This window comes from Pelecanus crispus, chromosome 2 (assembly GCF_030463565.1).
Source record: "Pelecanus crispus isolate bPelCri1 chromosome 2, bPelCri1.pri, whole genome shotgun sequence".
Classification (NCBI taxonomy): domain Eukaryota; kingdom Metazoa; phylum Chordata; class Aves; order Pelecaniformes; family Pelecanidae; genus Pelecanus; species Pelecanus crispus.
In genome coordinates, this window is record NC_134644.1 from 6945038 (window position 1) to 6960323 (window position 15286).

General features: G+C 41.8%; 1 protein-coding gene across 5 annotated transcripts in view; it reads left to right on the forward strand.

Annotated features, from left to right (window-relative positions):
• Positions 1–15286, forward strand: part of LOC104028196 (sodium channel protein type 5 subunit alpha) — a 171522-nt gene that overhangs the window by 63266 nt on the left and 92970 nt on the right. For 4 of the 5 annotated variants that reach the window (XM_075705274.1, XM_075705273.1, XM_075705272.1 and 1 more), the window contains 3 exons: positions 5993–6125; positions 9283–9521; positions 14882–15055. In XM_075705274.1, the coding sequence (XP_075561389.1) occupies positions 5993–6125; positions 9283–9521; positions 14882–15055 (546 nt within the window). Of the gene's footprint in view, positions 1–5989; positions 6126–9282; positions 9522–14881; positions 15056–15286 lie in introns of all 5 variants that reach the window. The other variant, XM_075705275.1, reaches the window with a different exon arrangement.

Sequence of the window (15286 nt, forward strand, 5' to 3'; positions counted from 1 at the left end):
TGTGAAGGATGTTGTGTCTTCTGCAAAACAGGTTTGGTATCTAATCTATCCAGAAAATGTGAGCTGGAGTTAAAAGCTAATTGGCAAGAAGCCCATTGCTGTACAGATGTATTCACTACAGGAACCGTAAGCACTGGGCACAAACGTGCAGCCTCAGCTGTGGAGCACAGGCAAAAGGGAATAGCAAATCCAATACCTCAGCGTGCTCAGAGATAAATCAACATGCTTCTGGGCTTTGTGCTTGATTATTTTCACCTTTTTCTTGTCAAAATTTGAAGTTGAGTTTGTTCTTTGTTGGCAGTTCTGGCTTCTTTTTATAGTCTCTTTATATGTTTGGGGGAGGCAAAAAAAAGATGCTGCAGGGTGAAGTTGAAGTTACCTCATTAACCCCACTGACCCTGCTGTTGCTATTTATTTTGTACGAGTGTATGCCCATGGTGAAAAAGGACCCACTTGTGCTATCTGTTTTATCTTCCCTGAACAAGAAACAAAGGACCAGTCCATGAAAAGGCATCACTGTAATATGCGTTAAGCCCTGACTTGCAGCTTCCTGAGGTGTAAGTGTGGCTTCACTGATGTAAATGCAACATCTGAGGTGATGGAGCTGGCAAAACATGTTTTACAGCATTAGGTTTTGAAGACACATTGGTTTAGGTCTCTCTGTGATGCTCAGTAGCATCAGATGAGCATAACACAGACCTGCCTGGTTGCTACTGAGCGGGCAGACCACGGAATTCTGGTTTGTGGAAAGCTTGGAAAAGTCCTTCTGATTTAAAAGAAAGAATAAACATCAAAAAAGATCTGACCGTCTCTGGTTTTGAGTTTCCAACCTGCAGCCTTTAAGCAGACTGTAGCTTCAGCAGATGATTTCAAACTGGGCCATCCTAAGGTTTCTCAGGAAAAGCACAAGAAGTCACTAGCCACTTTTGAGAATTTTAGCCTGATCAATTTGAGCAACATTCAACCTGAAATTATTACCCCCAGCAAAGCAGTTGGGACCATGATGAACGGCTTTCATGCCGTTGTGTCGTTGCAACTGCTGCCCCGTCCCACCAAAGGGCTGTTTGCCCATGGGAATGGCTGCGGGTGGCAGCTGAGCTGACATGAAGGTATCCATGCTGCTTGTTCCCTTTCCCGTGAGAGAGTCGGCTGCAGCAGATTATCCCACTATTTGGGCCAGTGAATCTGAAGAGTGGTCTCTTGACACTTAGCTGAAGAAGAGCATATAAGCTAAAAAAGCCAGTTTCAAATCCTCTTCATATGGCTCTGGCTGCTTGGCGTGGACAGTTGTGAGTGTGCTTCTGTGAGAAACCAAGCGTGCTTCCACTTTCCCTCTCCTCCCCCTAGTCCCTAAATACAGCTAGTGAAACAGGAGAGGTTTCAAATAATATCAATGGATGGTGCTTAGGCCCATCAGTCTTGTCATTTGGGGTAGTCTGACTGGTCAGCAGGCTCGCTGGCTGTGGAGAGCATGGTCCATGCAGAATGGCATCCGCCAGTGCAGTCACCAGGGGCTTCAGTGCACAGCCTGAGCAAGAGGAGGGACATCCTCTCTGCTGCAGGAATCCCATGTGTCTCTGCACACTTTGCTATGCCCGTTGATGTTCCCATTCCACATAAATTGTCCAAAAAAGTTTTTTTTAATTAAAAAAAAAAAAAAAAAAAGACCTTGGCTTTTGTTCTCGCTAGGCTGTTTTTCTGACCACATTGATTTGAGGTTTTCTTGTCGACCCTAAAACCGCCTCAAGGTAAAATTTCTTTTTTCCCTTTCTTGCTTTGCCATGGGACTGGTGAAAAGGCAAGGTGTCAGCAGTTCCCATGTTCAGAAAAAGGTCAACAAAACAAGTCATCAAAAAATCACCGCCAATATGTCATTTGGACGAAAGCTAGCTAGCTCTCTGCCACTGTCACACAGAGAGTTGTCACTATGGCTCTAGTTTCTGCTCTTTTCAAACTTTGCTTTAGCACATCCTAAGCATAAATCGTTCAGATTTGACCCAAATATTGCAAGCTGTTTCAGCTTACAGTGTATCTCTTTAAATAATCAAATATCCACAAAATTAAATGCCTTCTTTTTAATGCTGTGCGCTATTATGGTCACCTTCAATCTCATGAAATATTTGTGCTAGTGCCTTACTGGCTCCATTGTTCATGGTGTGGCCTGTCCACCTCTTTTTATGCTTGAAAAGATTTTTACTGTACAAGGAAAATTAAACCTGTCCCAGTTCCCAAATGTGGTCTTTAAAATGCTGCCATGTATAAGCCCATCTTCACATAATAGTTTTGACATAACTCAGAACTGTAGGCACTCAGAAGAAAATAATTCTTCAATGTTATGCATCCTCATTTACATGTAAATTACCGAATAGTACACTTGTCCCTATAGAATTTAGCTAATCCAAAGGAGAAGCATTTTCAGTCAGTCGGGGAGCAACACAAATAATCTTGTCCTGCTGGAGGTGCCTGTGTTTAACTCCATTGTGATTTCTCATCTGGATCCTAAGGAGACTTCCTGCATAACTGTAGGGACTGTTGTTATTTTTGCCTAATTTCTATAGAAATGTAAGTACGATGAACAACCGTGCCTGTGTATATTCTCTCTCTATTGATAATAGCCTTTACGCTTCCTCGTCTGTCCAGTTCCTGGAACTGCTCGCTATCTCAAAGTGCAAAACCTGCCAGTTGCATGACTATTAGCTGACTCTGTTCTAAAACAAATAATAAAAAATCCCTTCACATATCTATTCTTTACAAAAAAACAAAAGTCCGTAAACTTCCCTTAGTAACTTCAATAATTTTAAACAATTCACCTGGATGGAAACTTTCTTTCCCAGAAAAATACTTTATAGTAAATTGCAGGCTGACCATGTGATAGATTTACTGTTCTCTTGGTAAAGAGCCCACATCCTCGTGCAAGAGCGCCGGAGTATTCCTTACACCCTGACGTTGCCTGCCAGACAGTGTCCTGGCTGCAGGGATGAAGCTCCGCTGCGTGCCCGCTGCCGAGCGGCTGGCAGGGAGCAGCGGGCTTCAGGCTCTGCCCGCCGGTGGGGGCACAAGCACTTGGGCAGCTCTCACGCAGAGCAGCGTTTGCTCTGAACGCAGGCCAGCAGCAAGTTGCACCGCCTTGCCCCTGCAGAAATGAAGGAAAGGAGGAGCCATGCACGTGTCTCCTTCAGAAATACCCCTTTGCACGCAGAGGACGGCACACTGCAAACAGTCCCCTTGACTCCAGCAGGGCTCCTGAAGTCTTGGAGACCGCTCCTCGTGACACAGGCACAGGATTGAGGATGCTGGACTGCAAAGAAAAATAAAGTGACTTTAAAAAACTTTCTGGGTTGGGAATCTCATATCAAACCTAGGGAAAAGGTCAGCTCCCTGCTATTTCTTTTTGTGAAGGATATGCCAAACCTGTTTAACTTGGACTTTCCATTTACCCTGGTTTAGCTGAATCAAAAAACCAGGAAGAATGAATCTCTGAATGTTTTTCCTTCCCCTTTTTACCTCTGCAGTGAATTCTCTTTGCACCTGTGAGTAAAAGGTGACTTTCAGATAAAGGCCACCAACGCATAACTTCTGCAAGCACTTTTGCATGCATGAATAGGAATATAGTATCTTTCTTGACAGTCAGAAAACTGGTGCTTCCGGGGATGAGGTTGTCTAAAGCCATGCTATACTGGTATGTCCTAGGCTTTGGGACAGATGGGATGGGAAGATGGTACAGTTTAAAAAGAATTAAATGATCCAGGGGAATCTGAAATTTGATGTTTTCTTATGGTTCATTCTGTAGACAAAGGCAACTGGAAGAGCTGGGGTTTTATTTGGCTTCTTTTTCCTTTTCTTTTTTTTTTTTTCCTTTTACTTTTTAGTTTATTCTACTTAGATATTTGTCTCCCTCATGTTTTTTATCTCCTTGTCTAGTTATTTTTCAGTCCCATATATGCATTATGTACTCCAAACTGGTGCAAATGATTATGCAATTTTGTAGATGCTTTCTTTGTTAACAAAACATTTGTTGTTTCTTTGGTTTTTATTGGATGTTTTTGAGGTGAAGGGAATCAAGCGAATTAATGCATCTGAAATACTGTTCCTGGTTTCCCCAGCTCCTATGCCAAGGATAGAGTGTTTTCTTGTTATATTGTGCACAAGTAGGAGTCTCTTTGAATAGGTTCTGATTACACCTCTCCTTTTGAGATGACTGCGTCACTAACTCAATGGACAATGAGCCAATTGTTTTAACAAAAAAGAACATTTTATTTAAAAAAAAAAAAAGCCATTTTGAAGCATTACTGCTTTCCTGGCTTAGCAAATGTTTTAAGTGCTTGGTTTCAAAGTCCTTACTGTTCTCTGGTCTTGCAGTGATTGGTATTTTTAACCGCAGTATTTTGAAGTGACCTGGGACCAGTATCCTGGCTATTTTCAGTGTCAGCAAGTGGCCAAGTGGCTCTGTCCTTTGCAACCACCTGACAAGGTGATGTCCCTTGCCCTGAAGAGGTCACACTCCAGAAAGACAGCTCATAGAGCTTCAGTGCTTTTCTCCTGCCATTCTCATGGAATTGCCTTTCTTGAAGAGCAGTTTTGATAGAGAAATGGCCAAGAGGAGGGATCCTGAGTCCCTCTGGGTGCACGTCCCAGGCACAGACAGCAGAGCTGCAAAGCTGCTGCCCATGGCAGGTCTCGGTTGGCATCCTGGGTGCTGCTTGGGGTGGTTAGGGCCATTTCACACCCAAGTGATGAGAGAAGATCCAGAAGACTGAATCCAATTCCTGTAGCTCGTTTGACTGTGGAGAAGCAAAAGCAGCTACTCTGACATCTGTATAAACCAGAGGTTTCCATCTTCATAGGAATCTCTTCTCCTTCCACATTTCCTTGAGCTATATTGCAAGAGCCATCAGGACCCGTCTATCTACAGTGCATCTCTCTTGCTTACATAGCGTCTTGGAGCTCACAGTCTGTATGCTTGGAGGAGCAGTACGGAGGCTCTTAACAAATTTATTTTGGGAGACTGAGTGTCTTGACTGGGAGGTCTGAGACAGAGAACCATGCTGAACTTGGCATTCCCGGGTTCTTACACATTAACCACCATGTTTCCTTCTACCTGTGGGAGAGCTGGAGGAGTAAAGCAAGCAGGATTTGTCTCTGTATGAAGTGAGAGCTTGTAATAATAAAAGACTTAATATTTTGCTCCCGTGCGCTGACAATATAAAGTATTTAATATAGTGTTTGTCTGCAGCTATACTGTGTTTCTGGCTGACTTCCGAAACCCAAGCCCTCAAAAAGCATAAAACTAATTTAAAATGAAACATTAAATAAAGACAGTTTGGGAGTTCTGTTTTTCTGGTATTTTATTTCTTTGGGTTTTTTTTTTAAGCTTTTACTTGAGAAACATGAGAACTAGATAGTTTGGGTTATTTTTTATTTTTCCTGAGAAAAAAGAAGCTGAGATTCTCCCCTAATTATGGAGCTTCAGAATCTGTGACACCAAAGATCACCAGAATGACAATATGTTCCTGAGATTTGGCAGTGTTTCAGAGCAAGAAAAAACATGTGTTGAGGAGTCAGTTTGCTTGGTGTGATATCAGAGGCCTGTAATGGAGCTGTTACCCATGCCCCTTTTCTTCTTCTAGCAGTATAATTAAACAGTTAACACATTTCAGAAATAATAGAATAATTGATGTAATTAAGCAGGGCTTCTTTCACAAGCAAAGAGCATGGTAAAGCAGCACTGCTGTTTCTCTGGCATCAGAAGCGTCCCTTTATTTTCACCTGCATCTTTCACCTATTTACATGAAGGCAAAGGGCGGGGCAAAGTTTCCAAAATTGCTCCAAGTACCATTTTCAAAAACAGTACCCCATCAGCATGTGTCTAATTGGGAAATCAGAGAGCTTTGGACTTCTCAGATGGGAAAAACAGCACTTAGGCAATTTTGAAAATGCTACCCCAGGTCTGCCTTGTTTTTATTCTGCTGATCCAATGTGTTCATTTAAGCAGACCTCTCCCTCGGACGAGGCAAGCAAGAAGCAACTTTTAATGCCGCACCGCCCATCAGTGGACCACTCGGACGAACCCTTTCAGAGGCAGAGGGCAGTGAGTGCTGTCAGCATCATCACCAGTGCCCTGGAAGGTAAGACACATCTTTAGTTCCCCAACTCAAAGCCATATGCATGTTGACTGGCAGGAAAAAAGTGACACAACAGACCGTAATATTAAACTCTTGTTGTTTTGCAAGAAGGCGTTATAGATAGTTATTGCAACCCCTACAGTGTAGGTGAAGCTGTAACAGGAGGCAATATAATCACTAGCTTATCCATGGACTTGTAAAACTCCTGGCAAAATCCTGGCCATCAAAGTCAGATCTGCTAACATTTTGTGCCCCCATGGCATTTAATTTACACAGGGTTAACCAAGATGCAGGGTAGTGTAGCACCACACTGTTTGGGTGACTGCACATACCTTCATATCGCATCTCTCTGGAGCTGATACGAAGCCTGGCATGTGCAGTCACCAGCTACGTGCAGAACTTCCTAGCGGAGGAGGAAAGCCTCCTCTTTGCAGAGCAGCTAGTGGGACACAACAGTTTGGTGGGTGTTTGAATCCCACTGTGAAGTTTAAGGATGCTCAAAGGACCCATTTGTCCATGCAAATATTTCTCAGCAAATTTTTCCATTGCTCATTAGGCTTCTCATTAGGTGCATTAGGAGGATTTCCCTTCCCCGTCTTTCCATACACAGGAACTTTGCATTTGCAAGACAACAACTCATAGCAAGACATCACCTCATAGCAAGACATCACATTTCTAGGCTCTGTACATGCAGTGTGAAAGGGCTTCTTACAGTTCCTTGTGTCTCCTACATTGTAAATTGAGACAAGATAGGAGGTGGCAACTAAGACTATACAAAAAGGTCTGTCAAAAACGCAGTGTGGAGGAAGGGAAATTCTGGATTCTCCTGCAGCCTTATTCTCTGTTACTGACGAATAGGAAGGCAAGGCAAGACGGAGGGACTTATCTGGGAGATGCCTTACAGAAAGGGACTGGACCTAGCTCTTTGGAGGCAGCCCAGCATGAAACCACAAAGCCCTTCTTCTTCCTCAGCTTTTTACCATCCCCTGTGGTTATATTCAGCAGTATTGTAGCCAGAACAGATATATATATGTTTAGATGAATAGAGTTGTATTCTTAATAAGTAAATAATCACTTCAGTGTATTCCGGTGTTTACTGAAGTCTGCAAAGGTTTTATTTCTTTTCTGTGGGGTTTTTGTGCCAAACCGTGTGAAACAGCCAGACCAGAAATCCCTTCCTGTTTAGTTACCTGGTTTCTGCTCTTGGCTCTTGGGTAGTCATCATCTGCCTGTTTTTCCCAAAGCCTTGCAGGCAAGGAGGAAGCCAGCGATTTTTCATTTAAAAATAAGGGGAAAAATACCTCTAACACAAACTTTGACTGTGTTTTTCTGACCTTTTTTTTTAAACAATACAAAGTAGCAGAAAAAAAGGAGTTGAGTAATTTTACCTTTCCTTTTGCAGATGTCTTTAAAAAACTATTAAATCTGTTGTGATTTCTAAAGGTCATCCATTGTGGGCAAAGGATGTGGGTTCTTGATTGATTTAAACCATTTTAATGCCACATCACTGCCAAAAGAGGACAGTCACACCCTTCTCCTCCCCTTGCTGTGTTCCTGCAGTTTGACTTGACTGTACAAGCTATTGGTTTTCAGCTGGATCAGCTTACCCAGGAAGGTCCAGGAGCACAAAAGCTGGCAAAAGGACAGAGAAATAACATGTGGCTGAGAGGGATGAAACTACCCCTTTCAGCAGCAACCAGGACTTAAAGGGGCTCGTGTCGAGTGTGGAGCCTCAGAGAAAAGAGTCACATATCTGATGTGTGTCCATCATGAAGGTCCCAAAATTAGTAACAGTGGAATAAGCAGGGTTGGTTAGAAGCGATTATGAGGAGTATGGATATAGACAGATGTGTTCTTCTGGATTTACCTGAAAAATCAGGTCCTTTAGGAAGTGACTGCCCCGAAGTCTTTATTACTTTGAGGTGGGATTCCAGAAAAATGCAAAATTAGGATTTTGCATTGAAATTGTTTGGGGTACAGATGGTTCTCACATCATTTTAGGTGCTTACCTGTAAATCCTCTCTTTGGAGGCTGGAAAGACATAGTTATTTTTTGGGAGTAATTTGGTTTCCCAGAGATCTCAGAGCAGTGTAGATGTTTGTGCAAAACCTGTGCATGGAAGACATCATCCAATATTTCGAAAGCTTGCCAGAAGACACCTAATACCGCAGTTCCGTTGTCCAATGAAGGAAAATGCACAGAGAATGCATCCTGGCTTGAGAGAGAAGGCTGTTTATAAACTGATTGAAATAACAGCCTTGGCTGAAGTTTTCCTGTTATCAGTGCAGGTTCTAATTATACAGACTAAAACCGTTATGCAGCATTCCATGCCCATAAAGGAATCAGAAAAGGAAAGCATTAAGTAATTCCGCTAATCATTATCATTCAGCCATTAACTATCTTTTCTTTTTCACTGTTTAACACAGATTATACTTATGAAGCTATTTCACTTCTTTTGTGCTCAAATAAAAAGAACACATAAAAGTTGTATTTTAGCTAATATTTCAAAAGCACCTTTAAAAAGCACACTAGAACTTCAGCAGCATTTTCAAACTGACTTATGCACTCCCCTGATTTTGTATGTGGGCCTTTCAGAAGAAAACAGATGTTTAATGTCTTTTTGGATCCCACATTAAGAACAGAAACCCTATTGATAATCAGTGATACTCTGGCTCTCAAGCGCTTAAATCAGCCCTAAATGTTGGATTTAAGCGCTTTCATCTCTTAACTGCTTTAAAAGATATTACTTAAGATACTTCTAAAATGAGACCTGGGCATGAAAAAAATGTATTCCAATCTAAGTTAAATGAAGATAGTGTATTCTTATCCATTTGAACTTGGCAAAATGGAAAACAGAGTAAGAATCTGAGCCTATATATAATACTAGGCTTTACATATTTAGTGTGATTCTCCGTTTTTGCTTGTGACACTTTTAAAAGGTTATTACTTTCAGAATAGGTCACAGTCTGCTAAGTGCAGGTCAACTGGCAAAAAACCCAAAGTGCATAATTTGCCAGCCTGTTAGGACAGTAATATTTTTATCCTAAAAAAAAGTTTGGGGTAATTCAGGGGCCTTCCTCTATGTTATGAGTCATTTTAAGTGTTCTCGTGTCATATAACTCAGTGTGAATTGACTGTTACTTTACTGCTTGTGACTTAGAGCTTGAGGAATCACACCAGAAATGTCCTCCCTGCTGGAACCACTTTGCTGTTAAATTTCTCATTTGGGATTGCTGCCCACTTTGGCTTTTAATCAAGAAATTTGTCAAGTTTGTGGTAATGGACCCATTTACCGACCTCACCATCACCCTTTGCATTGTGCTGAACACGCTCTTCATGGCCTTGGAGCATTATAAGATGACGAAGGAGTTTGACCATATGCTTTACATAGGCAATTTGGTAAGTGAACATGAACTTGAAGTGCTTCCTGAGGAGTCTATTTCCTGCTTTTTAAAGTCTTGGCTGTGGCTTAGGAAGACCCCATTTTGAAATGCTGTCAGCACCACTTTGCCTATGACATGTCAAGAGTCCACGTAGTCACTTCTTTCTGGGGGTGAAGAGAAGTGAATGAAGGACAAGGGTCTATTTTTATTAAACTAACTTTTTCTAATGTTATTAGTAACCATTAAAGCCGTGTTTCTACGCTGTTACTGGTAGGTTTCAAGGTTATATTAGTTTAAGAAAATGAGATAAGAGAAAGGTTAATGAGGTTTATTTGGGATTTCTTTTAAAGCAATGATAAGGCATCAGTTCTTGGCAATAGTGACTTTTAAGTTAAAAAAAAATACAGAAAAAAACAACGCAATCTCTTGGAGGGAAATAGGCTGGTGTTTGGGCATATCCAGATATGTATGTGGGAAGGTGCCTATGGTACATTTGCTGTATGTCCCTTTATGTCCTGCTATGCCTCCCTGCCTTGTCCAGCTGTGTATGCTGGGTCCCATGCAAACCCCAGGGTGGAGGGGACATGGAGCACCGCATGGCTGATGCTGCGAGGGGAAGCTCTTAATGTGCAAGCTGGAGCAGCCAGAGAGAGGGTTGCAAAGTAAGCAGAGACTGCACTTCTCTGAGGAAAAGCAGAGTGACAGATCTACAGCCAAGCTGCAGGGACAGCAGAAAAGCCTTTCCAGAGGCAATATGGTACAATTTTTTAACCCAGGGGGCCACTAAAATTCTGCAGTTACTACAAAACAGAAGCTTTTTCTTTAATCGTCTTTCTCTGTGTTTATGTTTAAAAGGTACTGTGTTTTACTGCTTTAAAACTGAATGTTTAAAACACTTAATTTTAGAATAGTCTGTATTGGAAAAGGCACATGCCATCTAGCTATGGCGTGATAGAATTGCCCCTAAAATCTAGTGGTAGGAGCAGAGATTTCCTATAGGATACCATAAGTAAGTCTGGAGTCCCCTGGAAAGTGGATGCTGCTACTTTTGAATTTGAGAATCTCATAGCAGAGATGAGAAAAGCCCTTTTTTTCTATACACTGAAGGCTGCAGTATCTCAAAGTGGGATTCACCTTGCCTAACTTTAGGTATCTACAGTGTAGGAGTCTCTGTCGGAGCTGGTTGCCTTTGTCTCCCGTTAAAGTCAATGGAGAGTAATGGACAATTTTAAGGCACAATTAATGTAAAGTTTTAAAGACATTTACTTTTGGATAAGGTGAACTATGTCCTGGAGACCAGCGACTGTAGTGACCATCAACTATAGAGGGAGTATGCAGAGACACTACAGGTGTGATGTCTGCCTTTAGTGACAAACATCCTGTACTGTCAGGTTTAGGTGGGTAGTAGCAATAATGAGACTTTTTGTATCAGTCTGAAGAATATGTGGTACATCACATATGGATTTTTTTCTTTACCCTGCTCCTTGTTATTCTTAGCTCTGGGCCTCCTTGGGCAGGTTGAGGTTGTTCTCTTGGGCTGTGGGACCAGTTTCCAGTTTGTCAGCTGCTGGGTTTTTTCTCCCTCTATTGTTGTGCTGAGCAAAAATCTGTTTGGGTTTCTGTCGTGGTTTAGCCCCAGCCAGCAACTAAGCACCACGCAGCCGCTCGCTCACTCCCCCTACCCCGATGGGATGGGGGAGAGAATCAGAGGAGTAAGAGTGAGAAAAACTCCTGGGTTGAGATAAGAACAGTTTAATAATTTAAATAAAATAAAGTAAAATAATAATAATAACAATATAATAATAATAGTAATAATAATATACAAAGCAAGTGATGCACAATGCAATTGCTCACCACCCACCGACCGATACCCAGACAGTTCCCAAGCAGCGATCGCTGCTCCCCAGCCACCCCCCCCAGTTTCTATACTGAGCATGACGCCATATGGTATGGAATAGCCCTTTGGTCAGTTTGGGTCAGCTGTCCTGGCTGTGCCCCCTCCCAGTTTCTTGTGCACCTGGCAGAGCATGGGAAGCTGAAAAGTCCTTGACTAGCATAAGCAGTACTCAGCAACAACTAAACCATCAGAGTGTTATCAGCATTCTTCTCCTACTAAATCCAAAACACAGCACTACGCCTGCTACTAGGAAGAAAATTAACTCTATCCCAGCCGAAACCAGGACAGTCTCTCTTGTTTCAAACCCATGCTCTTGTCCTCAGTGGAAAACAGTAGATAAGGGTAGCTCAGAAAGTCATCTCACAAGCTGCATTCAGCTCCACTTTGCAGCCAGCCTTCCTTGTTGTTGCTCAACAATTTGTGGCCTTCTGAGATGACTTAAAAAACCTCCTTCAGACTCAGTATTCATCAGAGCAGGTGGCAATGCTGCTGTTTCCCCCTCTGGCACTCCAGATAGTAAATATATCTGCTCCTTGCTCTGCTCTTGGCAGATCAGCTTCTCCCTTTGCAGACCACAGGCAGTGAAACTTTAGCCCTTGGCATCTGCCAACATGGCTCCCGCAGACCTGCCGGGCATGAATGGGGCTGTGCCGGGTGCCAACAAGGAAATAGAGACAACGAGCAGGGGGAGGAATTGCAAAGCAAATTCTGCAAAATTTTGCAAAAAAAAAAAGAAGTAATTACCTCATTGTGAGTTTCTCAGCACTGCCTAGAGCTATTTCTTCTCTTTGTGCTAAAGTGCAAAATAAGCAAAGCAACCTGCTAATATTTTTTGTAGCAGGCTGATGGCATGGGGCTCCCCTGACTCCTGAGATCCCGGGATGGGTCTGTGAGAGGCCAGACCGTCCCCCTCACCAGCTTTGCTAAATCCCTGCATAACCGGATTGATTGCGGGTAGAGCAGGTCAGAGGAAGGTAATTCCATTTTGTGGAGGATTTTGCAAAGTCATTTGTAATGAAAATTGACAGGTTTTGCCATTCCCCGTGAAAGGGAAGGGAGTCCCATCTCCAGGGCAGGCTGCCAGGTGACTGCAGCCCCTAGGTGACAGACTGCCAGACCCCTCCTCTGCCCCCACGCTGGCTGGCGGGCGTCTTCCCATTGCATCTGACCCTCTTTGAGTGATTATACTAGCATTAAGGGGGGGGGGAATATTAAAAAGGGCAGGTCTTTGGCATTTTTTCCTCAAAACAAAGGTTTCTGAGAGAGATGAAATATTGAAATTAGAATATGGATTTGCTTTCTCTGAGAGCGATTCTTTGTCTGCTGCCAGTCATTGGAGATCTCCTGCTCTGATTGTCCATCTACTTCATGCAGCACCTGCTACCTTCAGACTCCTTTAGTTCACTACTTACAGGCATCAGCATTTTCAAATGTGATCGGAAGACCAGCCAAGATCATGTACATCTTTACATGGTTCATCTGCCTATGGACCACTTGAAAATTAAGTAGATAGAGCAAGATTCTCCCAATTTTTCTTTTCCTTTAGCAACTGAGACACCGTTATGCAATATTAGAGCTTAAATAGCTGAAATTATACATAATTTTTTTTTTTTAAGACAAAGTCCTACAAATCAGCAGTGGCATATTTAGCTCCAGCGGGATGTTACGTTACTTGTTTTCTTTCCAGCCTTTATCGTATTGAGTATCCAGCCTCTTGTACAAGCGCAGCCGCCACGTACCAGGTGCCGGCGATTGGACAACTGCCATTTGAAATTCATAGCTGGTACACGTACACAATTCCTGATGCCTTTAGGAAGGCTCAGACATTTTGCTATCTTACTGTGACATTTCCTTCTCAGAAGGCTATTGATTAAAATGATTCAGGCAAAGAAAGTGATCCTCCTGAGTCATTTCTCAGCAAGATGGTTGCATAATGTACGCAGCATGGTATCATGGTTTTTAAGGCAGTCCCCTGGATACAATTTCACAGACATCCAGTTTCATCTTGTTCTCTGTCCTAAGGGAAATTGGAGCATTCTGGTAGAATCTTTGGTGTCTCTGACCACCATGACTCAGAAATTGTTGGCTAGTTAGAAATATGAGACAGGTTGTTTTGCTGGGTTCTTGGTATGGGACAGTGATAGGATGACAGTCCAAATTGTTGCAATTCAAGGTTTTATTTTCCTGATGAGAAAGAGAAGATATTTTAAATAAGTAATTGTATAAAATGGCTGCTTGGAAGGATTAATTCCTGAAGCATTACAAAGTAAAGACAAGCCTTCCTCAAATGCGAGCTATGATAATTTATTTTTATTCCTTAATATCTTAATTATATAATCTTAACTTTTCCCTTCCACACCTTAATGGATTTCTCATCTTTGTTGATCAGAGTTGATCAGTTTTTTTGGGGTACCACCGTAAATATTCCACTTATTAGAAGGAAAACTTTTCTCCTTGACTGTATGTTACTGATGTGTGAGCCCTGGATTCCCCCCACTATTTTGACCTACACAGTGCATTGATATTGGCTGTTTTGTGGAAAACCATGTGCTTTAATATATAAGTGCAATAGAGAATTTTTCAGAAACGCAAAGCTCTGTGCACCTTGTACTGGGACTTAGAATGAAAATAAAACAGTATGTGAAGAACTTGATGCCCACATTTTGTCATTTTAAGTTGACTGTAGCCTTGTGTTGTGCATTTAAACTGGTACTTAAGGAGGTCATATGAAAGGACAAGATCTGATTCTCTGAGATACTTTGCAGGAATATGTTAAAACTGAATTTGTCATCAGCAGCCTTCCCTTTCCCTCTCCCTCTGCCTCATAGGTAATATTTATATGTTGTTTTAAAGAAAAATGTTCCAATTAGAACTTCTACCATATGACATTTGAACTGGGTCATAAATAAGCAATGTGTTCCCAAGATACTGTGAAAAGAAAATTGCCATGACTATTTGTAAAAAAAGACTTGGACTCAAATTAGAGTTTCTAATCGCCTTCACTGCCAGCCATAACCTCAGAATGACTGGAGGCTTGCATTGCCCTGGTATTGATAATAATAACAAAATAAAAAGGGATAATACAGCAGGTACACTACAACCCAAATACCCCTTTAAAACTCCCATTCCATTCATTCAGGTTTCTTTGCTGAAGTGAATAGATTTAATCTTTGTAAAAGGTACCTTTACACTTTCTTTTTTACCACTGGGATTATTCAGATGATGGAAGGAGATGGAAATGTATGTTCCAATCCAGAGCTTGAATTCAGAAATCATTGTAAGTTTACAGCAGTATCAAATATTATTGTGAAAAGACTAGACAAAGTTGTAATAGTGATAAAGAATCAGCCATGAAAAATAAAGTATTTGCTTGTAAAATGTTTTTGGCTTTTCGCTGTGTTTACCTGTATCACTGGAAAGTTTGCAAGCAAGGAGATGTGCTTAAAAGGTTACTTTGACCTCCTATTTTCTTTCTGCAGGTCTTCACTGGGATTTTTACAGCAGAAATGATCTTCAAAATAATTGCCCTTGACCCCTACTACTATTTTCAGCAGGGCTGGAATATTTTTGACAGCATAATTGTCATACTAAGCCTGATGGAACTGGGTTTGTCCAGCATGGGAAACCTGTCTGTTTTACGCTCCTTTCGACTGGTAACGGTCTTATTCTGTTCTTACCCCTCTTCTTTTATTACATATAAACTCTGACATGAATGCAACATATTTTCTTAAAAATGCATCTACTGATAAAGACTTTACTTGCTGCAAACTCCTGAACAGTATGTGACGCTAATTATAGGTTGCGGGATAAATGGAATTGTTCCAGATTTACATCAGGGTAAATGAGAACATAATTTGGTTACTTCTAGCTGTGCCAGGTACTTG